Below are 26,109 nucleotides of genomic sequence, written 5' to 3'. Positions count from 1 at the left end.
ATTCTAACCTAATAGACAACACAAATAAAATTAGACAATATCTTTGTAAAAATAGTTTGTAATTTAGGTAATGGTCTTCCTTAGTTTATGCAAAGATTTTTGAGCTGTAGAATACACGTTCCTCAATTTTTACAAAAATAAATGTGTTCGGCAATTTACGTATGACCAAACCAAAACAAGTCGGAGTCGACTAAAGGCAACGGTGAAGTCCACTGGAGAAGAAGAAGTAAATTTTTACATAGATATATTCTTTAATCGTAACATTTCACGTTACCAAAGATGTCAGGGCTAAAGAAAAGTCTTACAAAGACGAAATCTAAACGAAAAAAGGTTAAAGCATTTCATCAAAAAGTCAAAGTGTTTCGTGCAACTGACCCAAAAATGGCAGTTTTAATGTGGGGAGTTAGCCATTCAGTAAGTAACTAATATTTGCAAAGCAAAATATTTTTGGTAGAAAGTGGTTAAAGATTGCTTTTAGTTTTTCATATTATTTATAAATATATTTGTGGTCAAAACAAGAGACGTTTTTGCATGACAACGTAACAAATTTGAACAAGAAGAAGTGACCAGAAAGGTTTAAGTTCATGAAAGTCTATTTAAGTTATTGCTAGAGTCACAATAAATTATAATGCAACTGCGCTAGGCTCTCTGCGCTTTAATAGTCTTGAAATAATTATATATTGTTTTCTTTCGATATTCAAGATTTTTTATATTGGCAAACTGTTAAGCTTTGTTGCCATGGATGGTGAGGTGGCTGGCCCAGAATAAGTCTTTAGTTTACTGATAGTTGTTTGTAATTTTAAATATACCCCTGAGTTAAAACAAATTTAGCTCATGAAATAGAATTTTATATAAAAATTAAACCACCATCTTTAAAAAGCATGTTTTGTTCCAAAACATATGTATTGATTCTTTTATACCACCAAATACCAAACCATTTTGAGAAAAAATTCTCTTCTATTTATGTTCCAAAATTTCACTTTATACACAGTTGAACAACATAATAATAATCACAATACATTGAGAAGCGTATACTAAAGGGATTTGTAATCCTTTTTTTAACAATCGCAATAAATTGCACCTGTTAATAATTTTGTGTGCCTAAGTATTTTTGTCATGTATTTTTAATGACCACCTGTTTTTTAAAGACAAGTAAATGTTTGTATCATTTCCTTTTTATTCAAAATTTTAAGCATGAATTAATAATTAAATTTTTGACACATAAGGTTTTATAATATACATGTCAATGACGCCTAAAAATATCTAGTCATTGGCAAATCACTTCAATGTACTGATTAGAAAAATATAAACAGATTGGAGTAACTTTCAAGACAAAAAAACACAGAATTGTACTAATTGTGATCATGGAAATGTTTTTCTAAATTTCTCCACAAAGTAGTAGTACTATGTAAGCAATAGAAATACTTTTTTATAACAAATAAATTGAAGGATTTTTCCAGTATAGATTATACTAAACAACAAGAAATTTTGTGTAAAATTGTGTTTTTTATGTAAAATGCATGCTGGTGCAATGTCCATTGCATAGCAAGTAGATGAAAGGGTGTAATGTAGGGATGCTGTTGGTGATTGCCATGTCTGTAATCCAATATAACCAAGGAAGAAAATCTGTAGGTCAGTTATATAATGATTAAAATTAAATTCATTAAAACTATTTGCTGCTGCTGAAATGTATCAAAAGACCACAATAAGGTTATGATGTTCTGAGTATTTTAATATTCTTCGATAAATAAATAGTTGTCTAGGATAAATATTCATGCTGTGTAATTATTTTTAGATATCACAGTTGTCGCATGTCCCACCACCTGTGATGCTGTTAAAAGATGACTTTAAAGCATATAGTAAAATAAAAATTGATAACCATTTTTATAATAAGTAAGTAGTTTTGTCTGATAGTTGTTGTGTTGGCATGAATGTACTGTTACAGTAACAAATTGCAGGGTCTATTAGCAGAACTTGTTTTGAAAGCAGCTCAGATTTATGAAGGTAAACAAACTGGGTAATGTATAAATAAACACATCGTAAAAAGAAGTAATAATTTCATCAATGATTTTAACTTCTTGTGGTTTTCAAATATTTTATTTTTAATAATCTGATTCTTCTCATTAATAATAAAGGATATAAAACAGTTAGCAAAGTCATATTCTATGAACTATTTTCTTAATATAACAATGTTTTAATACTTTATTTTAATAATTTAAAGTTTTGCAATTCTTGGAGAAAACTGATTTTCTGCTCAATTTCTTCTTATATATTTTTAAATATCTTATTTAGAGAAAATATGCCTGGTCACTTCAAAGTCAAAGAATACATGCCTTTAGTGTTTCGTAATTTACGTGAAAGATTCACAATTGATGAGAGATTATATGCTGTAAGTTGAAATTTTTTTCAACATGTAACATGCAATTGTTGGTTCGCAATCATTTGCTATTGAAACCTTCTCTCTTCAAAAAAAATTGTTTTTTATAGAATGGTTGCTATGTATGCACCTGTTTTAATAGGTCTTTGTTTCGTATAATTTCTAATTATATATTAATTTTCTATGCATGCTGTGAATGATTTAAGCCATCAAGCCTAAATAATTTATTACAAATATTTTTGCTGGGATCAGCACTTTAAGCTTTAAGAAGTCAGTGCTGAAAACTGCCTAAGTGATTGCCTATTTATACATGCCTTCCTCATCATTTTTCCAATAACCCTCTTTCTAAAACAGGGTCATTGGAAAATAACCCTCTTTTCACCATTACTGAATAACTAGAATACAGAAAATTTGTGGTAAAAGAACAGAAACAAGTAACATTTCTTCAGTAAGGAATTTAACAAACACAATTATACAACCTCTAAAGTTGATTTTATATAAGGTTTTTTACTTATTTAAATATCTTAAATTCCATTTTTGTATTTGAGAAGGTCCAATAAGGGAGGACAGGGGCTTAACATTCTGAGGAATTTTGTCTTTTACTAAATTTAACCATAAAATCTTTATCCACACTAAAATGGAAGTTCAACGTCCATTTTAGCGTAGATAAGGATTCATGCCTTGTGTAAAAATTTAAACAGTGAACTGTATTGTTTATTTATTTTTATACTCCAGACTAAAATTAAAAGAAAAAAAGAAAAAATAATGTGTTTTGTACATGCTTGATTGTAGTTTTAATATATTTTAGAGCTCATTTTTAATTCAACCAAAATCCATTGAAGATTCTGGAAACAGTGGTGCAAAGTTTTTGCGAACTGTAGATAAACGATTTTTAATTAAAACAATGGAAAGAGAGGAAGTGGAGATGATGCATCAAATCATGCCAAGTTATTATCAGGTAATGCAAATCTTGAAAAATCTTAAAGTTTGTTCACAAACTTTTGTATTTAAGGGTGCAACCACAAGTAAGAGCAAACCTATTAAGTTTAAATAGTTTTAAGTGGAAGAAAAATAACCTTAAGCACAAAGCGATTTTGAGACCTTTTTATTAGCCAACAAAACAGTTAATGCATGGCTCTGGTTCGTTTTGAGGATTGTTGTAGATTTTATTGTAATAATGGTGAACACACATGTGCAAAACCAAAGTATTGTACTTGTATTGTATCAACTATTGGAGTGCGAAGGATTGCAATCTTAAAAAACTACCTCTGGACTTTGCCCCAGGAACTATCAAGTGTCTACACTTTTTCACCCAATTATCATCCTTGATTCTTTCCAAGTGTTCCAACTAACTCATTCTTCATATCTGAGTTACTTCTTTATTACTACAAATACATAGCCTTCATTTTAACTTAACTTGTATAGTGACGTAGTTTAGTGGTTATCACTTCCGTACTTTGTGCGGGAGACGGTGGTTTGATTCTCCTTGGCGGTGATTCAATATGGGCAATTGAATATTGCCATTGCCTTGGGTTAACCCAAGCCATGTGAGGGAAATTGGAGAGATGATGCACTGTTTGGGCTGTTGCATGTTGCAGGGAGTTGTCTGGCAGAGTGCTGACCTTAATTAAGTTTGCGTAGCTCAAAAGAGAATAAATACTCCAGGACTCCCCCATTAAAACCATGGCCCCTCCTGGAAATTGGACAGGGCATATCCCTCGATGTTTGTGAGGATAGTTATGTAAAATATGCACATCTATCTATCTCTAACTCATTTGAACTCTTACTGCTTCTCAGAGTGGTGTTACACACCCACCTAACCATTCCAACCCACCTAACCATTCCGTTCCATTCTTGGCGCCGTAGATTAGTGGTTATAGCTCTCGTACTCTGTACAGGAGACCGGGGGTTCGATTCCTCTTGGCGGCGATTCAACATTGGCGAGTGAATGTTACCATAGCCCTTTAACCCAAGCCATGTGAGGGAAATTGGGGAGATGGCACACTGTGTGGGCCGTTGGATGTTGCTGGGAGTTGTCTAGTAGAGGGCGGTCCCTAATTGGGTCTGCATAGCTCAAAATGAGCATTAAATACTCTAGGACTTTCCATCTAAGCCATGGCCCTTCCTGGAAATAATAGACAGGGTATATCCCCGATATTAATGAGGCTAGCCATGTAAAATATGCACATCTATCTATCTATCCAACATCATTCCTTTCTAACTGGTCAAGATCTTCTTGCTTCGTTTCTCATGTCTCCCTACCATACAACATAACACCTGTACACAAGCTTCATACAACCTACTTTTACCTCAACTGACAAGACTCTGCTAGTCAACAAAGAAAGTAGCTCTCTGAATTTTTTCCAGGTAGAACCTATTCTGCAAGTAACACTTCTTCCAACACCCCCTTCACTGCCCAACATATCACCTAAGTAACAGAAGTTCTCACTATCTCTGAAACACCACTGTTGTAATCATTAAAAATGGATATACTTCGTTATCTATTATTTCACCTGTGCAACACTTGCATACAAACTGAATGTCAGCTGTTAACCTTCCTCCAATACCACTGCACTTCTTATGTCTTCAACTTTTTCGGAATTCCATCAACAGCGCTTTTAAGACTAAAACAAAGAAAAAATGACTAAGCACAGAACCCTAATGTGCACCAACATTTACACTAAATTCATTACTAAGTGAATCGTTACTTCTGATACAACTTCTAACATTGCTGTACATAGACTGTACCATCTTAACTAGCCACTTATCCATACCTAATTTCCTTATAGCCTCCACTACCCATTCTGTCTGGATCTGCTGACCCTGCTACAACATCTAACCATCAGCTTCTTTTATACACTGCTATATGGGCACTACACTAAGTAATTATTTTTGCTACCACCTGACTCTTACAAAGTTTCTTTTTTTTTCTTTATACACTGGTCAACCTCATTATTCCACCACTAGGTCTGTCTGTGCCTAGCTGTTCCTTTCATCCATCTACCTAGGTATCATCAGAAGCTTCTAGAAGGCAAATCTTCAAAGTAGTTTAAGTACTTTCAACATTATCACTATTACATTGACCATTGTAGGCCAACTGAACTTTTGCACTAAATTGTCTTCCTACAATCTCTTCCTTCAGCCTCCAGACTTTACGATGGTGCCTGTTTTTCATTGGCTTCTTTGACACTCTTAAGATAATATCACAAACCAGCAACCTAATTGGGAAACATCATATAACTTTCACATCCTTCACCACCTCAGGGCTTGAAATCCGACCCTAGTTCAGGCGAGTCTTAATAAACTCACGTCAATTACGCTGCGCGAGTCGGCCGAGTCTAAAAAGAGTCTAAGTTTGCTGTTGTTAAGCCTGGAGAAGTCAATTTAAACTCATCAATTTTGGATCTTTTGTTCAACAAAATCAAAAGTAAAGACAAACAATCTGCCATATGATCAGTGCTTTTTTTAATTGTTGCTCTAAAATAAAAGTAAATTAAGTCAGCGTTCAAAAGATAAAAAAATTGTCTAATATAACATGCAGCTCCACAAGAAATATAATTGTACTTTCGAAAGTACGTTAGGTTTTTCCCCTGAAAGTTAAAAACATTTTTCACACAACTCAGGGGTAATCCGCCGATTTCTTTGCAGGTTTTAACTTAAGTCTGACCGCCGTAGGGCAGCAAAACATGTTGGCATATTGTGAAAAATGGTGGATGGGACATTAATGCTTGGTTATTAAGTTTAAATAAAAGCTCGTTACTATCGCTTTATTGGTTATAATATACAACGAAACTAACTAAAAAATAACTAAAAATAATGCACAATAAAATACGCTTGAATAAATCTAAATAGCTAAACTTCACTTTCTAAACTTTTAGCGCCAGACTCGGGTCACCATGACTTATGCGAGTCTCAGCGCGAGTCAGACTCGCGTCTGATTTCAAGTCCTGCACCTTCTTGTCTGACTTTCTAACAAGGAAGTAATCTATCTGTGTCTGACAACCACCTGACTTATATGTTATCAACCTATTCTGTCTTTTACTTAATGATGTGTTGCAAACCACCATTTCCCTTGCCATTCCAAAAGCAAGCAATCTCTTCCGCTCCTTATTTCTACTACGAAATATAACCTTCAGATGACTATTCAACTTGATCTTCAAAGTCTCCACCCACCATGACAAGTTCACCATCTCCAAACCTTGATGTGATATTATCATCTGCTATTAGCTCATTTTAAAACTTATCTTTATCTTATCTGAGTCCACACTGTAGAGTATAAACTGACAGAAAAGTGACAATCCTATTACCTATCAAAAACTTTATCACTATAATAGGACTATTAACAGGCATAACATCTATCATTTTTTCCATTCCATTTTTCATTAACTTTTTGGTGAAGAATATGCCAACTCCTCCATATCCATCACTATTACCAATCCAAAAAAGCTTATACCTTGCCCTCCTACCTTCCACAAATTCTACTGAAGCTCTTCTCCACCTAACTTCCTGAATACAACACATATCAACAGATCTAAGTTCTAACATTTCAACTACTTCACTGGCTCAACCTTTTGGTGTACCAACATTCAAACTAGCCATCCTTAACCAGTGTTATCTACCTTGTGATGTGATATCTAGGTAACGGCCTAATGATGCTTACACATGACATCTGTCCTACCATGTGCGACACCATCACTCCTTAGAGTTCTAGTCCCGTTTACGCAATTTCTCTGATCACTGTTCCCCTTGCCATTAATAAAGAGTTTTGGCATTGTTTTACAGCTGGATGCTTGTCCTTACGCCAACCATATACAGACTGGGCACCGTCACTTTGTTGTTTTTCCTCCCTTTAAACAAAGGTATGGTGGAGGACGTTTAACTCTTCTCTCTGAAAGAGACCTTTTTAACCTTAATAGAAATATAGGTGACACAAGCAATTGATGCAAAAATAGGATTTGCGATTTTAACTTTTATTTGTAGAAGGATTCCTCAAGTCAACATTATGATTTGCAAATTTGACAGCTAGTTTTTCATGGTGTGTAACAATCAATTAAAAAAAATTCTTTTATTGACTAAGAAGATTGTGGCTAATGATTTGTGAACAATTAACATAATGGCATTTCCTCTCCTTATTTCCTTATTTTTATAATATATAGTGTATATTCTTGTGTAGGTGAGCCAAGCAATGGTCTGTCAGTCACCTACTGATCAATAAATAACACTTCGCCACTTTCTTCAGTTGCAGAAACAAAATCTTTTGATTGAAAATTTGAACTTAGAAATTTATTTTTAATTCTCGAAGCTAGCCACAAAACATCCGGCCAGAATGACTGGTTTATTGTGTTAGGATCTAGTCTGTAACAGAACAGTATTGCAGCAGTTTTAAGATTTGTTCTAGTTTGGTGGTTGTGTTTATATGAATTCCACACCACGAATGCGTAATGAGGAGGTTGTTCTGGACAATGATTCTTGATAATGTTGATACATATGTTCAGTTTTTCATAAACTTTGCTAAATATATGTATCAATGAAGCAAGTATAATAATTCTTCATTTTTTATTGCGAATGTAAGCTTAAAAAAAATTTATATGTTCAGTTTTAAATGAAGAACAGGCCAATAAACTAATATTAGTTACTTTTAAATTTAAGTCACAGTAAGTTGTTGAGCTATCTGTATTTAAAGAGTAAACAATGGCTCACATTAAAACTTTTGATTGATTTGAATCCCACTAACTGTATATCATAATAATGCGAAACGTAGCACTGTTTTACTTACATAAAATATGTTATTTTTTCAGTATGTTGTCGAGTCGCACTCCGATACGTTGCTGCCACAGTATCTTGGAATGTATCGCACTACTATCGAAAGCAAAGAATATTATTATATGGTCATACGAAGCATCTTCAGTGATAAGAAAAGAATACATAAAAAATACGATCTCAAGGTTGGTTTATGTTGTACTTATTTTATGCTTTTGCACCATCCATTTACATGAGTTTCACTTTGCCAGAAGTGAAGTAAAATCTCTTTGGTCTTCATTAAACAGCTTAGAATTGTTTTTATTTCACAACTAAAGTCAAACGGACATAAGCCTGAATTTCACTTCAGACTTTCTGACACAATTGAAATTGCACTGTGAGTAAAAAACTCAGGTAAAGACATCAAAGAGAAGTTCAGGTGAAGGGAATGCTACTGCTCATTACTGCGCATGTGCTGTTATCATATGATTGGTGTAAAAGATGGTTGCCAAGGGAAGCCTTATGTAAACATGACATCATTTTTACAGCAGTTTATGATTTTAAATCACTTCAGGCAAAGTGAAGGTTTATATTTTTCCTATGAAGGCTGGGATTGTTCATGAGTCTATTATTTAAATTCCCTTTCACTTATAAACCTTCTCAACCGGTCTTCCAATTTTAAAATTTATCAATCAGCTCTTTTCTAGTGCTTGCAGAAGTATTACATAAAAAAGTTTTGTGATGACCATTCATTTTGGAACTCTGCTGACGAAGATCAGGGTTAACTATTAAAACTGCCCCTATACACGCAATGGAACTCTGCTGACGAAGATCAGGGTTACCCATTAAAACTGCCCCTATACACGCAAGCTTTAACTCTGTATTCTTTGTCGTGAAAATGAATAACGCTAATTTGATTCTCATTTAATTAGAGGATTTACCTTAACGAGCATCACCAGATCGTTTTATGAACCATCATACTACCTCCATGGCACCATGTCAAACCCTTTTTCTCTAAAGATTCAAAGAGATCTAGTTTACTGTATACTATCCTATTTGGTATTGCAACTATCACGGTAAATCCTAGCGTCCAGTCTCTTTTTAAGCGCAGTAGAAGGGAGACAGTTGGTCATCATATTCATCTTACCAGAACATCCCCCCCCCCCCTAAAACTATATATATTTCTTTTATGAGCTCTCCGGCGTTTAGTAGTAGATTTACCATATGGCATGACGTACACCAAACTACGTTTTATCTTGTACAGAATATTGCATGTATACTGTGCATTATTTTAACCTTTGTGTCATCTTTTTATATCAAGCATGAAACTTTTTATCAGTTAATGTGATGGATGAGTAATACTTTTGACTGGAGTAATTATTATCATCTTAGGGGTCAAGAATTGACAGAGAATGTAAAGGCTCCGAAAAAGTAAAATTTATTTGTCTTTTGGTTTCCGTTATGTATGGCAGGTTTTCCAATTTCCGTTTCGATTTTTTGTTGTTGTTTAATTCTTAGGAGAAAGATTTTCCGACGTTCAAGGACAATGACTTTACAAAAGACAATGCAAAATTATATATTGGCGAAAACAAGAAAACATGTCTGCTTGAAAAACTGAAGAAAGATGTTAATGTAAGTATTTCAGGTCGTCACGAAATAGTCTGGACACAAGTGTAAATTACTCCTAAATCTCTTTTTTATTTTATTTCTTTATTCATTATTAACGCATTGAGTTCCATTTTCAATTCAATTTTGTTCAGTTCTTATGCCAAAAAGTAATTTAGTATGATAAGTAAAAAACTTGTATCTCTGGATTCTTTTCCCCCTTAATACTATTTCCTACAAAATTATTATTTCGTATTCTTCTTTTAAGAAAACCACCTCTTGCCACCACCGCGCCCCACCGGTTCCTATGGCAGTGCTTTTGAATTTTAAACCTTCTTAATACAAAACTCTTAATTTCCCGTCAGTTTGTCAGAACGTCCTGAAGACTAATTAAGCGAAAATATGTTAACCCAAGGTTATTGTCAAATTTTATTCGTTGAAAATTTTTCGTCAAATTTTCTACTTTAGAACTATGTTCGAAATATATGGGTGTGAGTTATCAAATGACCTTTTTTTTTTTAGTTTCTATCCAGTCTAAATATGATGGATTACAGTCTATTAATTGGTATCCATGACACCGAACATGTCGATAGCGATCCCGAAGATGAACAGGACGGCGAAGATGGCTTTGAGACAGGTGATGATTCTGCAGACGGACTTGATGAACCTTCGTCGCCAGATGACACGGATGCTACTCCCAGGTTTACTCGCACTGAGAGTACCAGTAGTAACAGTGGCGCAGCTTATGATTCTGATTTCTTTTTGATACATTGTAACGATGGTACGTATGCACGGCTTACTTTCTCCAAGTCCAGTGTTTTGTTTGTTTTCTTCAGTGAAATACGAGCCTGCTTTAACAGGGAAATGTCGCAAAACGGAGGAATTAAACAATTTAATTCCGTATTTTTTAAACAAAGACGGACATTCCCAAGTATTTATTTTACCTTGTTGTTATAATCTCCCTCCGCAATCTTAAATTTCGAATCTTTTCTACTATGTTTTTTCACTTTCTTCCCCGTGTGTTTTCCTGCATGATACACTAGCCTAGTACCCTCAACATGCCTTCTCCTGTAAAACACTAGCCTGGTATTTAATAACAATTGAAAAGTGAGTGTCGATTGTTCTTTGTTTAAATTGTCTTTACTTTTTTATATAGAATCGAGACATGAAGTGTACTACGCTGGCATAATTGACGTGTTGACTTATTACGGCGCAACGAAGAAGGCCGCACATGCTGCTAAAACTGTCAAACATGGGGTATGCACCTAGATAAGTCATATAACACGTGTTGCACATTTTGCAAATCATGCATGTTTATTTACCTCGCTTGAGTAAATTTATAAAACTTTCATCGCATTTAAACCGCAGTAATGGTCACAGCACACTTCCGACTTCATGTACACAACACACCATATTAAAATTCGTAAAACGAGCACAGCACCGTTAACATTTAAATTCAAAGCACATTACTCGCAATATACACTTCATACTCAAACCTCTGATAAAGTGTAAAGCTTCATTTAATTGCAGGTATTAAATATGCGACGCCGCTCAGTAAGCGAGCCTGGAACTAAACGATGGTCGTTGATATTCGACACTGATAAATTAGACTTCGCCAAGGTAGATATTTAATAAGTAAAATAAATGACGTGATAAGTAAATATTAAACTAAAAAAAAAAATAACATAAAATAAACTTTTTTACTTCATATTTACTCAGCATTAAACAACCGCTCATTTCAATTCATTGTTGTGTTGTCAATAGGTACATTTGCGAGTAAAGTAGAAACATTCGCGAGTGAAATAGAAACATTCGCGAGTAAAACACGTGCATTTGCGAGTGGAACAGGAACAGGAACAAAACTTTAAAACAAGTTAATTATAATGTCTGACGTATCTCTTATAATGTACAGTGTATCCATCTATTGTCTCATTCATTCTATCTTCGTAACATTTTTTGTACTAATAAAAATATTGTCAGGCTTGTCCTTCTTGACGTCACAGTGATGTGAAAAGTGCCGACGTTGTGTACTTGTTTGTCATGTTTCACTGTAAACTTTTAAAACATTGCCAATGACGCCCGTGTGTAAAGTACTACTGGCGTTAAAAAGTGGTAATGAGCTAATATGATGTTTTGGAATCCGATGATGTCGGGTTTCTCATAGTAATCCTATTTAATCGGGTTTATTAACGCTACTCGCGGCAGAAAATTGTAATTTATGTTTATTTTTTAGGCTGGGGCAGAAATATCAACTGTCAAACCTCAGGTCTATGCGAATAGATTTTTGGAATTTATTGAAAGCGCTTTTGAATAAGCGAGTTTAGGTTAATTTATATTGGATGAGTAAGTGAAGGATGTCTCGCCTATTCAAAACTTCTTTCACAATCTTGGAAAGCTTATACGAAAAAAGATATTCTCATAATTTAATCGAGACAATTCACGATACATTTTAAAAGTGTTAAATTCGTATGTAAATATATATAAATGTCTTACGTTTCACGCCTAAAACTTTTTTCACGCCTGATTTTTTTTCATGCATTGGTGTAGTTAGTTATCGATATATACTTTTTTCTTTCGATTTAAAGGTTTCGCGTTTGCACGTAATTTTTTTCGCTATGTTTTAACATTTGCACCTTTTCTTGATCTCGTTCTACCACGTAACAACGTTGGGATAACTCGTTCACTGTTTGTTAAAGTTTAAAGATGAATTTTAATCTTGTGTATAATTTCTTTTTCCTGGAAAAAAATTGCTTTTTAAAATATTTGGTCTCTTTGTCTCAAGTTTTTTTGTCTCAAGAATTCCCTGCAAGATGAAGTGCACTACTAGTCTACTACTACTCTGTATTTCGATATACAGATACAAATATCTAATTTCAGAAAATAATGAGGCACAAAATTACCGATCACAAATTAACACTAATAGAATTAACGCGAATATCTATGACAACTTGCAAAAAAAATTAATTCGCGATTTGAAAAAGCATTAAATAACGCGAATCAGGAAATATTTTTATCTTTATTTTGAAAATACGTTTATTGACTACCAGTTTGTCTTATTTTCTTCAAAACGTCCACAATATCAGCTGCCCTGCAACCTGTCTTCATCACACCTGTATAGTGGAAAGTATCAGTACTAAGGGCGAGAACGAAGTAGGCATGCGTGTATTGCAATTGCCAGAGAAATACATTTTGAAGCTTTTATAACAGGTAACTAGTAACTTTTTCAACGTCCTGCATTTTTTTGTTTTATCTTATAGGGCCGTTTAATTGATGCTCCTTTATTTTCTTGAATTAAAATGCAACTACTGTGCGATTATACAAAAAGAAAAATGACGTAAAAGTTAGTACACAAATCTTCACAAGTCGAACAGGGAGACTCTAAGAGAGGTCGACGCTGTTATTTCGCAAAATCAATTTTACTCTAACATTTTCTCATTCAACCGAATCTGTTATTACCCTGGACCTGTGTTAAGGCTTAGTTGTCACTTGCAATATTCTTTTTTTATATTTCTTGTTATACGTCTGTAAATAATTTAATGTTTAACTTTTTTGTCTGCACGGTTATCACATTCAACCTCGTTCCCAGGGCAGTTTTTCGTTGTTTTGAAATCCGACACAGCGCGTTACAAAGAGGTGTTTGTTTACAGTTGAGTAAGCATAATAAAAACTTTTGTAAATTCAGAAAACAAAGCTTTTTGAATTACCAGGTCTGTCAAAAAACGCAGCGCAAGTTATTTGAAAATGCTGGGAACGAGGTTGCAATAAGCCACGCTCAATTTGAGAGTAACAAGAAAGCAAAGAAACATGTCCCGAATTTTTTTAGAAACAGACCAAATCGCGGAAACCTTGAAGACTGAAAATATCTAAATAAATAATTGATGTCGATTCTATGTTTGTTGTGATGTATATGTGGATCATAACATTCTACTAGAAAAACTAAAAAAATTTAACTTACTTTACTAGTAACACAATCATTGGGTTGTTTGTCAGTTATTTATCTAACAGGAACAATACTGAGGAAGGACAAATTACAAAGTATTTATCTGTGGTATAACGGACTCCTCTTTTTATGTTCACACCAGAGAACAATCTCATACTAAGAGTATTTGAAACAACTAGTCGGTGGCCCGTTGAAAAATCCACGGGTTCGCCCGTTCTTTTTATATCACATTCTGTGCGTCATGCTACTTGCGGTACCATTTTACGTGACAGACAAACGTATACAGGTATTATAATATAGACTAGTCATCAACTAGTGGAAAAATCCACGGGTCGCCGGTCCGTTATATATCGCATATTTCGTGATTCCGTAGCACAATGTTTTTTTCGCGCACAAACGGAATACGGCTATTATTAATAACATATTTTTGGAAGATACAACATAACTATCTTCCTAATCCCCAGTAACAGCTTCTTTCAACCTAGAAGTTCCCTATTACTAGTAGGGGACCTAAGCTATGAAACAAATTTCTTGACAACGACATAAAAAACTCTTTTCTTGATCAATTCAAACGGAATCTATTAACTACTAAGAATCAACTACATATTTTGTATATCACAAAACAGTTAAATCACACGACATCTGCATCTTCTTTGCTAACCTTTTATAAAAGGCTTAGGGGATTGTTGATAACACTACTACATTCTTCTTATTGCTCCTGCCATTTTTAACTCTACTCTAGCTGCACCTAAGGATATGCAACAACATATTTCTAGATTCTACGATATAACAGCTATAGTTTTGTATATATTTTTACAAAAAAAAATGTAAAGTTTTTAACGGCGAAATAAAAATAATAGAAAAAAAATTAAAGGGGTTCTTATCTCTTTCCCGGGGTTCTTACATTATATTCGATAGATTCGTGACGCGCTTTCCTTAATAGTAATACCTATCATTTTTACATGGTTACACAAATTTTTTATTAGCCAGCACCAATGAAGAGATATCAATCACTTTTTGAATGACAACATATGACTGTAGAAAACTCATAGAGATCACTTCAATGAAGACTCGCCGCATTTAGGAGGAATTTGGCCATGCCACAAATAAAATACCGATACCCCTATACTATATCTATTTTGATCTGTGGCTTTGAAATATGCTATTAAAAAACATTAAAGTTATTTTTAAAATCTTCGTTGACATTTTGTGGTCAACCCACAAAGACAAAGTGACGTAGCAGTGACGCAATGTCACACAAAGGTTCAGTTACTACTCATGTAATGTTTCTGTCTGACGCAAAACATTTATCATCAAATAACATGTTTCAGAAAAATGGTGTAGCACTTAAGCATGAAGACTTTTATTTTTTGTGTTCTGATTAAAGAAAAGGCAGGAAGTCCTGGTAACAAGGTTGGTAATTACTCTTTTACACGACACTCTTGATAAAAAACTTTATTAAGTACTACCTCCCACTTTTTCATGTCATAACAGCATGAGAAAATTTACAAAATTCCCCAGTCGTTCGTATGATGACAGTGACGTCATTTTTAAATTTTTATGGTCTAAATACCACCAACAAAAAACCCAATATCAGGCGTTCGACCTGCTTTGTTAACTAGCGCCCTTATAACAGACGAGTAAAAAAGACAAATTAAACAGGTTACAGAAAGTGGAAGAAAGGCTTGCATTGATAACATCTTTAATGCAAAGCTGTTCTGTACATAAATTTCAGTCAAAGATGGTATGATATCACAAAAATGTGATTGTAGAAAAAAATCTAGATTAACTTTTGTATGTTACATGCACATCAACTTTTGCAAAATGGTAGAAGCAAGATCAGATCAAACAATTGAAAGGAAGGCTGGTACAGAATTTTTGTACAATACAATTTTTGGATATTTTTCGTGATCATTTTGCCATACGAGTTCCTAGGAATTTGCCGTCTTCTCTCGTAATAAAAAAGCAATAAACCCTTGAGAATCCTTTGAGGAAATCCTTGTGAGGGTAATCATTTTAAGACTTTACAAGCTCTAAATTTTGCTAAGAGGCTAGGATTTTATTTATCCAGGTACAGTTTTTTGTTTAAATCTTATTTTTTTATACCTGTTTAAAAGAAACTGAGAAATAGTATAAATATAGACTTTTCCTACACAGGAATTTCTAGATATTTCAGCTACTAACAGTGAAAAATCATTCCTTCTCAAGGGTTTTTTAAACTTTGCGAGCTAAGTAAATTTAAAACAAAGAAAACACACAAACGCAAATTTCTCTGTGGGTTTCCATGAAACATCTAAAGTAAAAAACTGGGAACGAGGTTCTGAAAGTACAAATGAGATATAGCTGATGACTTTATATTTCTCCACCACCACAAAACAACTGTCCTATATATACGTATTTATATATTGTATATATTGTTTATATTATGTTTGCATGAATAACATGAGTTGTATATACAATCAAGAAATGGCAGTAAACCGTAAATTGGTTACATGGAAATATAATTAAAAAACAAAAACTAAATAAATATAAAATAAAATAAACTGGTAACGAAACAGAGGGACTGTATCCCAAACTATATTGGTTTTCCTAATTTGATTTCATTATATCTTCGTGCGTAACATTTCTGAGGTTGCAGATTAGAGAAAAATGAACTAATAGAAATAGTGCAAAATGATTGGGTAATCCGGTATACCTATGAACTGACCAATCATAATTTAGGGAGGTTAGCACCACACTGCATATTATTGTATACGTAATTATTGGACAAAATAACTTTACCGAGAAAAGTTAGCAATTTTTTTCCTGATTTGGGTTACACGTATCCGAGCTGAAACTCAAACCAAATAATAATTATTGAAATGTCGACTTAAAAATAGCAAAAATTTGCGCGAAAATACCATTATTTGCTTTACCTAACATGCATGGAAAAAATCGTAAGTACAGTAAAAATTGTTTTGGTTTAATTTTTTCCATCACATTTTTGACATGTAAAATTTTTACTTCAGCTAAAAATCTCACGTTATTTCGAATTTCGCTTCAGGCATGTAATTGATCCAAAAATTAGTTAGAAAAAAGCCCAACAACATAGGATGGTGTTTTATGCTAACAGTGAGCCACACCCTATGTTTCACTGATATTAGATTGAATTATCACTTCTACCCTACAATACAGTATTTTCATTTTTTTCAAAATATCGTATTTACAGTAATTTACAAATATCTTCTCGTTAACTTATACGCTTCACACGGAGAAACAACTTATGTTTGCACAGCTAACAAATTAACTTTAATATGCCACGTTTTTTGTTTCTAATATTTCTTTTTTTGTCAATTTATGCAGTATATTTACTCTATCTAGTCTCGCGAAGCCGATATTCGCACAAAAAGACGCCTCCCATAGAACAAAACAAAATCTCGCATGAACGCATGAAAATATAGACGTAGCATGTGTGATTGAAGACCTGCTCCAAGTTGTAATCTACCGAAAGCCTCTACGAAGGGCAATCACCTAACCAACTACTAGTAAATAAAAAGAAAAACAACGATCAGAACAATGCTTTTTGAATGTATAGACGCTTCCCCGAGGTGCTTAAATTTTAATGTTTTGAATAACCACCTGAAGTTCTTCTAACCGCAGTGACACTGTCAAAATACAGCTTCTACGCAATACGGTGAAGAAATACGGCTACCATTGCTTCATATTAGCAACCACAGCAAATTTAATTTTTAATTTTTCATATCTATCAACCATCGTTGTTTTTCTTCACCAGTAAAAAACAACATTGAAGAAAAAAAATAGAAATATCGAAATATCTGTACAATATAAACAAAAAAAATATTTTCTTCACTTACCACTAAAGAAAGTGTTCTCACCTAAAGTAACAGAATAATTTCCGTAAAAAAAGTAATTTTCTCTAGTATCACAGAGGCGGCATAAAAAATTCCTAAAAACAAACGTCACCGCAAAAACAGTCTTTCTAAATAATTATATATTCCGTAAATTATTAACACGAATAAATGCCGATTTGAATTTCTTCCAACAAAACTAACTTCAACGACAAGAAAAAGCGAAATTTACCCTTTCTTTTGTTTTCGAGTAAAAGGGAATATATACTGCGCATGTCTGTACTTGTTTAGAAATCCTATAGGTTTCAAACAAATCATTTTTTGTTTTTTATAGAGAATAAAAATTTACATCTTCAAGAAATTCTTCTAATACCGTTTTGCCTCATTTACCGTTGTATTCAAAAGAATAAATAATTTTTAATCGAGACCAAACATGCGGTTCATTTATAACCAAACTGCACAAAGTGGGCGTGTCTTCGTTCATTGGTAGTTCATAATTTAAAAATGATGACGTCAACACGGGAGACTTTGACGGTGATGACAATGTGTCGTTAGTTGCAGACGACACGTCGGATATACTTTTCCATGGTGCGGGAGAATCAGACGACCACAATGCCATTTGAATCATCTAAAAATATTTTACACAAATGAGCACAAGCATGAGTAACTCTACAGCTAAAAATCGGATCGCACAATAATTATTTTTTTAAGAACCCCCTGATGTTTTATTGAAGGTGTTATAAAAAGTCCGAGGTTCACTTTAAGATAGATTTTTTGTTCTTTAAGTCTAAAGTTTGAAATATTTCAACTTTTATAAGTTCTCTTTACTTTACGATGAAAACATAAAGATAAAATATTTTCTCCTGGCAGAAGGAAAATGATACTTACGTTAGTTCTAGCACCACGCCTCTCACATTTTGTATGACGACATGTTTTACAAATAAACAAATTCTTCTCTACAAGAGCTTCAATCAATTCTGCCGGTACACGATCACAGATTGCGTGGGCATATCTAATAAGAAATACGACAAGGTTAATTCTGCAATAAAAAGGAGGTTGTAACATTAGTTGAACTGTTTAAGACCTTTAATAGAATTGCATTGTTCCACAAACCGCTAACGATAATACAAGAATTTGATACTGCTTTCATCTTTTCGCCAAGACTGATTTCAAAATAATTTAGAGTTTTCAGGCTGTTTTAAAAACGGGGGCTGAAATTCTTTCTCTCTTAAGAACGGGGGTTGAGATCCTATGTCCCTGAGGTCGAGGGGCTGGGGTCCTGCTTCTATTTAAAACGGGGGATTATTCAAACACTTACTTTTCACACATTCTGCATCGAATTATATCCTGTCCCTTTATTCGATCAATACACGCTTCTTTACATGTTGTACAGTGTCCTTTCGACAATTCATTCATTTCTACGTAAGACAAGCGTGGTGGAGAGTTGTAGAAGGCATTTAGTCCGGCTCGTTGGCGTTGATAGGGAGATTCAGCGGAATGCTTTGAATGAAGCTTACGACGTTGTGGAAATTTGCCATGCGAGTCTCCAATACAATTCTAAAGAGAGATTTTTTATACTACTACTGTTTATACACTTATAATCTGTGTTTCACATTAGACTAACGTACAGAAAACAGTACTTGATTTAAAATAAATTCGTGCCCAACAAGAAATAACAAAAAATCGGGACTTACCCTACACAGCCAGGTTAGGAGATCTCTTTCGTCTATTGGTCCATCTATATGTGCACAGTTAAAATCAAAACATCGTCCACATGAAGAACATTCGATATGGACTTCATGATTTAACGGATTTCTGGAATAAAATTTATTTTCCAAAAATTGAATACATGAATGGATTAGTAACTACAGAGAAGCATCTGATAGAAACAGATTTCCTGAAAAGGGTTTTCAATTTTAAAATTAATTTTAACTCTTTATCTCATATTAACGTGTGGCAAAGTGTTTTATAACAATCTACTTGAAAGAAATGATATTTTAACCTTTACAAACCACTACATACTCGAAGAAGCCACACAAATGACATGAACATGTTATTTAAAACAAGAACTATGAGATTGTTGTAACGAATGACCTCTTTCAAACCGAAAGGCGTGGACAAGACACAATGGAAAAGAAATTGTCTGTCAAGTTGACTACATAGTCTGAGAAGAAACCTGTTAGTTTCGTGGGTGGGGAACTTTTTTAAATAAAAATCTTTTTAGAATGAAAAATTTTTTTGAAATGGAATTTTTTTTTGGATTGGCAAATTTTAGTCACTAACCTGCACACTGCGCAGCTTCGACAATTCGAACATTGAAAACTCAATTTTTTCTTTCCAATCAATGATATTCCTGGATGATTGCAGTTGGCGTGAAAATTTGCATGACACGTTGAGCAGCTGACAAAATGTTCATAACCGTCACTAGCATCACATTTCTTACAAACAGCTAAAAAAATTATATATTAACATATATTTTAAATAAAAATTACACTAAAAAATATCATATTTCAAAGATTAATTTGTTAGAACTATTGCTGGAAATAATATATGCTTGAAAATTCCCAAACATCATTTTCAAAAATTCTGAAAAACAGTATTCTCATTGAACTGCTTAAATAAACTTGATGAAAGAAGGGCTTGTTATCAATATCGCATCTTGCCTTTCTCAACTGCATAGAAACCTGTTGCATTGATATAAAAATATAGTGAATACAGTGAAAACAAGTCAAACATACCTTGTTCTTTTGCTACTGCCAAATGTTCGGTGCAAAAAAATTGCATACCTTTAAAATTCTGTCAAATAAAAGAAAAAATTGTTACAAGCATGTCATATTTCAACAACAACAGCAGAGTAAACTCATTTTCCGAACGATTTTTAAAATTATTTCTTCGCCACTAAAACCCATGGTTCGCGTAATTCTTAAAATGGCTATTTCACTTCCAACCCATTGAAAATGACAATGATGCAAAAAAAGATTAAAAAAACTTACAAGATATGTTTTTGAAATAAGCGCACAAGGTAAGTGATATTTTTGTGCACAATCAGGAACACTGCAGTTGATGCTGGCTCCATAATGACCACAGAAATTGCACACCTAAAAAAGAATGGAAATCTCACAAAATTTCACTTGTCTTAAATAAAACATATTAACTAAGCCTGTTGAACAATTAAAGGAATTCTTACAATAATTGTACTGAAAATACTCCTGCTAACATAAACAATCTTTAGATGGTGAAATTCTCCTAACCCATCAGTAAGAATAAGAAATGTTTTTTTCACTTTGGTATCTATAAAAATACCACTGTTGGGAGTATACAAAAGGTTTGTGGTGTGAACCCCCTAAAAGGAATAAATGTCTAGGCAAAATCTTTTTGTAGATTTACTGTGATGTAAAACACACATGCCAGGTATATTTACTTAGTAACAGTGAAAACAGACTTTTCAAACAAATAACAATTTTAGTCATGACTTAAGACCTACAATTCTGCTACTATGACGAGTAATCATCTCATTAAATTTCCCCTGAAATATGCCAACAAAGTTTCTTTTATATTCTACTATCTCAAAAACTAATTCGAAAACAAGGATCTCCATCACAACCAACATAAACAAACATTCCAGACATAAGCTGCCCACTTACTGACAACATTATTTTCTATACCAGATTAGGATCACCCTTGATCTAATTTTATTGTAGATAAAAAACATAAATAATTCACGCAAATCCCTAATGTCAGCATACCCCCTCTCTTTATTGTCACGCCCATTTTACATTAATTTTAACAGTTTTATATAAATGCAACAAAAGTACAAAAACCAAAAGGTTTCTTAAACAATTTTTAGCACCATCTTTATATGCCTTTTCCACTCAAAGTCTGCTTAAAACACACGCTAGAAGACCAACCTACTATGTGCTCAATTAACTACTTCTTTATGTCAAGGTACCAACGTCTGAATTGTCGTCTAATTAATTTTTCAAGCTAATTTAAGTCATTTTCCAATTTGTGTAACTTTAAGTAGTTAAAATTTTTGTGCTAATCATTTCCATTGGAACCAAACTATGCAAATTATAATTTATGACCTTCTTATGAACAGATATATTCAATCGAAACATATAACATGCTTGATGTTTTTCAAAAGACATAAAAATAGAAACATAAAAAGTGTTATCGATAATTTCTTTTCATGTGACTAGACTTACATATTTCAGGGAATATACCTGGTCAATTATTTACAGGATAGACTTTGATTTTAGAGTTTTTAAAGCTTCTATTTATGCTGCTTGAATTTGTACCTAATATGTGATCAACAATAATTTGATACAACTTTTATATTTTCATGAACTGTGATTTGCCAAAAACACAAAAAAAGAAACCTGTACATAAATTACCTGCGATAAAGCAGATGCCATTATAAGCAAAATATTATCTGGTGAGTTTTTATTCGCAGTGGATTTGCTCCAATGTAAACACAAAGTGTGTGCCCATAAATAATCGTCAGCATCAATGATGGAATTTACACTGGATCGAAAAAAATAACCAACATGCATTGGTAAATGCTGCGCATCAACAGATTGTGCTTCTTTTTGATCAGGTGAAGGAGTCCTGGATTGAGAACTTGCTTCTGATTTTGCAAGATAAGGACGAAATATGCCATTTGATGTAGGAGAAGTAGCCAACTTAGAAACAGGACCATAGGATTTGATTTCATCTTGAAACCATACATTGGTTTCATCACAGCAACAAAATGCACATATTTTAATAGGTGCTGTAGTTGAACTTTTGTATAAGTCTTCTCGACTAAAACATTAAGAATATACCTATTACAGCAAGTATTAACAAGCATCTTCAAAACTTTACTGTATTAAAAAAATACAAATCTCATAAGTACAGGTGCATATTTTCAAAATGGGACAAGATTTTTGTCCCAGGATTAATAACACTATTTTTTGTCGGCCAAAGCGATGATTCTTGTTAAAAATACACACTAATACTTAGCCAAACTCTTTACTGGTTCTCACATAGGGCTATCAGTGATTATATAAGGTAGCCTGAGACCATTTTTTTTGTGAAAACATGCAAAAAAAATTTTTGTATCTACATTTATCAATGAATGACTTGCAACAAGCAAACAAGATTTTGTGTTTTTTTTAGGGAAACTTCTGATTTTAAATTAATATGACTTTTTTTGGCTTAAAATTAAAAAAACTAACAAAAAAACACACAACATAAATTGAAAATGATTTTGAATATATATACACACAGATATGTAGAAGTTCACTAGAGCATGAAATACATGTACCCTCACTTAAGCATAAAAAATTAAAAAATGAATAGGAGTATTTCACAATCAGTTTTAAAAATTTTGAGTACCATTTATTATTTGTCATTCAGATTTTTGTTTGTAATTCAACAGTGCTTAGCAACTGACTCCACAGGCTCATTCAAACAAAAATTCCTTTTAATTATAGCCACTTAAATATAATCACAATAGTCAACTATTTGTACTGCCACTATGTAATCGCATTTTTTTCCTTTTAAACATCAAAATGTGTTTTGGCATTGTGCCAAACAATCAACAAAAAATATCAAAGAAAGTGCATCAGACAGATCCTTATTCATGTTTTAAGAAATCCATGTATGTGTAATTTGGACAAATCTGAAATCAACTACAATTTTTATTAATTATATAAAATCTGATTGTGGTGAACAACACATTATTTAACTTTTTAACATTATTCAGCCAACATATGGTGAATAATAAATGTCAATACAATATAGGCATCAACATATTGTCAACTATATATAAAAAACAAACAAAAAAATAGCCAACCTGTAACTTCTAAATTCTGACACGCTTTTTGATTTTTTCTTAGGAATATGGACAGGAAGACTCGTCTTAATAAGAACAAAAAAAAGTGTATTAATATATAATCACATGATAAAATTGACAACAAAGTGATATTAATGTATTTTACCTTTATGTCCTTGGCAGACCTCGTTGAATGTGTTTCATCATAATCAAACATTTCTGTTGAATGGTGTCTTTTCGGGCTAACAAAGTAAACAACAAGTTTTACTTTTCTTATGGACCTTTTCTGACAAAAAAAAAACATAAAATAAAAAGTATATTTCTTTAAAGCCCTACCTATGTCTTTGAAAATATGCTGGATCATCTGTACTCATACGATCATCAATATGTGATTTGTCTAGCATTGATGCACTATTGTTGATTTTACGGTGGAAAGGATGATATGAATGTAACCCGGCAACTTCCATAAGATGAGAAGAATGTGAGGATGGTGCTGACCCATAGCGCAAGTCTAAACAATTATGATACAAAAAAAGTTAAATAACAAAAGTATTATTGTTGTTTAAAAGAAATTTTTATGTATTATTATTATAATTTGGAAAAGAAATGTTTGTGGCCAACAAAACAACACTAACCAGACGGCTTGATTCTTTCATAATGAAAAGGATTAACACATACATTTCCATTTTTTAAATCAAATCCATACAAACATGTGTCTATACTTCTTAATTCTAATTTATGTACATCATGCCATCTCCAAATTCTAGTGTATGTAACATGTGGAAAGTCTTTACGTTCACCAACTTGCAACCGACCGTCTAAAGTTCGCTGAACAGTTGCACATTTTGTTTCTATTCTACCACCTGATGTGACAGAGGTAATTAAAGAATCTAATTCGTTATACCGCTTTTTTAGTTTTTTGACTAGTGATTCAATGGCTCTCCTGTTAAAACTATTTTCAGCAGATTCAACACCATGTTGATAAGAGACTGCTCTCCACAATAAGTGTTGAACTATAATTGGAAAGGGATCAGCAGCACAAGGAACTCGAGGTGGATAGCTTATCGCTATTGACGGCAACAATGGAGCAGCAGAGGTACCACCATTGTATGTTGGCATTAACATTCTGGAAGGACCAGTTGGAAATTTGTTTGATGAACCTTGTTCATTTTCACTACCTGACTGTGATGAACGTTGGTGCCGGTGAAACAAAGATGGATCAACTACTAAAAAAACAAATTTTTTTTAAGTCAAATGATGCTATCAATTTTTATATTACTGTCATCAAATTTGAAAATTAATATACATAAATATCTGATAAGATTTCTTTACAAAACAACAATAGTGGAAACTAATCACAGGCTGAATCTACATCATTATTTTGTATGTAAAGATATAGCACACATTTGACATCAATACATATTGGAATACTGCACACTGTTACGGTTTAGACTTGTGGTGAAGAGTGGCTGCTGGATAAAACTTAACTTAACAAAATTGTATTAGATAAGGAGGACTAACCCACCAAACCACACACAAACCGATCTATAAAATCTGACCTAAAAATGACTTTACTTATTTTTTTTCTTCTTTAGCCTGGTTTGTTCTAATTTGGTCTTAATAGCAACAATATAACTTTAGAATTCAGTGTCATGTTGTTTTTATTATAAAAGTTTTTCTTAACGTTTTTTGCATTTATAGTATTGATAGTTTAAGATAGTTGTATGAGAATTTTTATTCAAGTTGTTTTTATTTGGTGATGTTCATATTGCGTTTTATTTTTTCAGCAAAATTTAAGCCTCATGTACTTGTAAAAAAAGTGTGTAACGCAGCAAGAAAATATTTAGATAAAAAGTTTACATTTAGCTAGCTGGGAAAAAAATATATATAGCTATATTCACACAGTTGATTTAAATGAGAAATTTAATGCATATATATAACTAACCATTTTGTTGAGATGGAGTTGAAGAAATCCTTTCATAATGGTAGGGATTTACACACACTACATCGTACTTCAGATCAAAAGCAAACTGGCATATTTCAAGATGTCGTAATTCCATTTTGTGTATATCTGGCCATCTAAACAGTCTGGAATATATAACATGAGGAAATCCCTTCCTCTCACAAACTTGTAGTCTTCCATCTAACGTTCTAGGAATGGTTACACATTTCGAATGTTGCCTTCCTTTCGACTTTATAGCGATAACTAAACTTTCTAATTCATCAGACTTTTTACGTAATTTTTTAACTAAGCTTTCAATTGCTCTTCTCGCGAATTTTTCAGAGTCACCTCCTTGACGATAGCAAGTGGTGTAACACAAAAGTTCAACAACTATACTCATTGTGGACGACGTAGGACCAAAAGCATCTTTCCATTTACTAACTAACGGAGGCATGTAGGTTCTTTCCATAAATTTATGTCGATTTTTTCAACATATTTGCTTTAATGTTACCAAAACTTTTACATATTTTTAAAAGATATTTCGAACATAAATATAGCGTGTTGACACCCTTGTATGTTGTGACCGCAACAAAACTGCGCAGACATAGCTGAACTTCTGCGCATGTTCTTACAAGATATCAACCAATGAATAGCGAGCAACGTCTCGCTGAATTCATATACAACAATGGCCAATTAGACAAAACACGTTCAATAATTGTTTATGAATCAAATTTACATGTCGATGCTTTTTAATATATAACATGTCGCATAACAATAAAACCCATTTGCTAAAGCAACAATAAGATTATTATTGTGACGTCTTTACGATTCAAAACACTACGT

The 26,109-nt window shown here is 33.1% G+C and overlaps 2 protein-coding genes across 3 annotated transcripts; one reads left to right on the top strand and one right to left on the bottom strand.

Moving 5' to 3' along the window:
* Positions 1 to 160: 160 nt before the first annotated feature.
* On the top strand, positions 161 to 12,483 carry LOC130622392 (phosphatidylinositol 5-phosphate 4-kinase type-2 alpha-like). Of its 2 annotated transcripts, XM_057437846.1 has the most exons (11): positions 161 to 414; positions 1,796 to 1,893; positions 2,293 to 2,389; positions 3,186 to 3,335; positions 8,176 to 8,322; positions 9,509 to 9,547; positions 9,635 to 9,748; positions 10,244 to 10,502; positions 10,878 to 10,978; positions 11,252 to 11,341; positions 11,955 to 12,483. In XM_057437846.1, exons 1-11 carry the CDS (start codon positions 280 to 282, stop codon positions 12,033 to 12,035), a joined length of 1,311 nt encoding a protein of 436 aa, XP_057293829.1. In that variant the 5' UTR covers positions 161 to 279; the 3' UTR covers positions 12,036 to 12,483. The 2 variants fall into 2 exon arrangements, with proteins under 2 accessions (XP_057293829.1, XP_057293830.1); XM_057437847.1 differs by lacking the exon at positions 11,252 to 11,341 and having other exon boundaries at positions 162 to 414.
* A 3,516-nt stretch (positions 12,484 to 15,999) lies between these two features.
* Positions 16,000 to 25,872, bottom strand: LOC130622391 (uncharacterized). The gene is made up of 13 exons (XM_057437845.1): positions 25,270 to 25,872; positions 23,960 to 24,550; positions 23,661 to 23,835; positions 23,491 to 23,566; positions 23,346 to 23,410; positions 21,904 to 22,312; positions 20,503 to 20,607; positions 20,248 to 20,305; positions 19,793 to 19,958; positions 19,204 to 19,324; positions 18,828 to 19,066; positions 18,398 to 18,521; positions 16,000 to 18,137 (listed from the first exon to the last, which is right to left on the bottom strand). Exons 1-13 carry the CDS (start codon positions 25,733 to 25,735, stop codon positions 17,892 to 17,894), a joined length of 2,841 nt encoding a protein of 946 aa, XP_057293828.1. The 5' UTR covers positions 25,736 to 25,872; the 3' UTR covers positions 16,000 to 17,891.
* Between the last annotated feature and the right edge of the window lie 237 nt (positions 25,873 to 26,109).

The sequence above is a fragment of the Hydractinia symbiolongicarpus genome, chromosome 12 (assembly GCF_029227915.1).
Source record: "Hydractinia symbiolongicarpus strain clone_291-10 chromosome 12, HSymV2.1, whole genome shotgun sequence".
In the NCBI taxonomy this organism is placed as follows: domain Eukaryota; kingdom Metazoa; phylum Cnidaria; class Hydrozoa; order Anthoathecata; family Hydractiniidae; genus Hydractinia; species Hydractinia symbiolongicarpus.
This window is presented reverse-complemented; position numbering and strand designations above follow the sequence as displayed.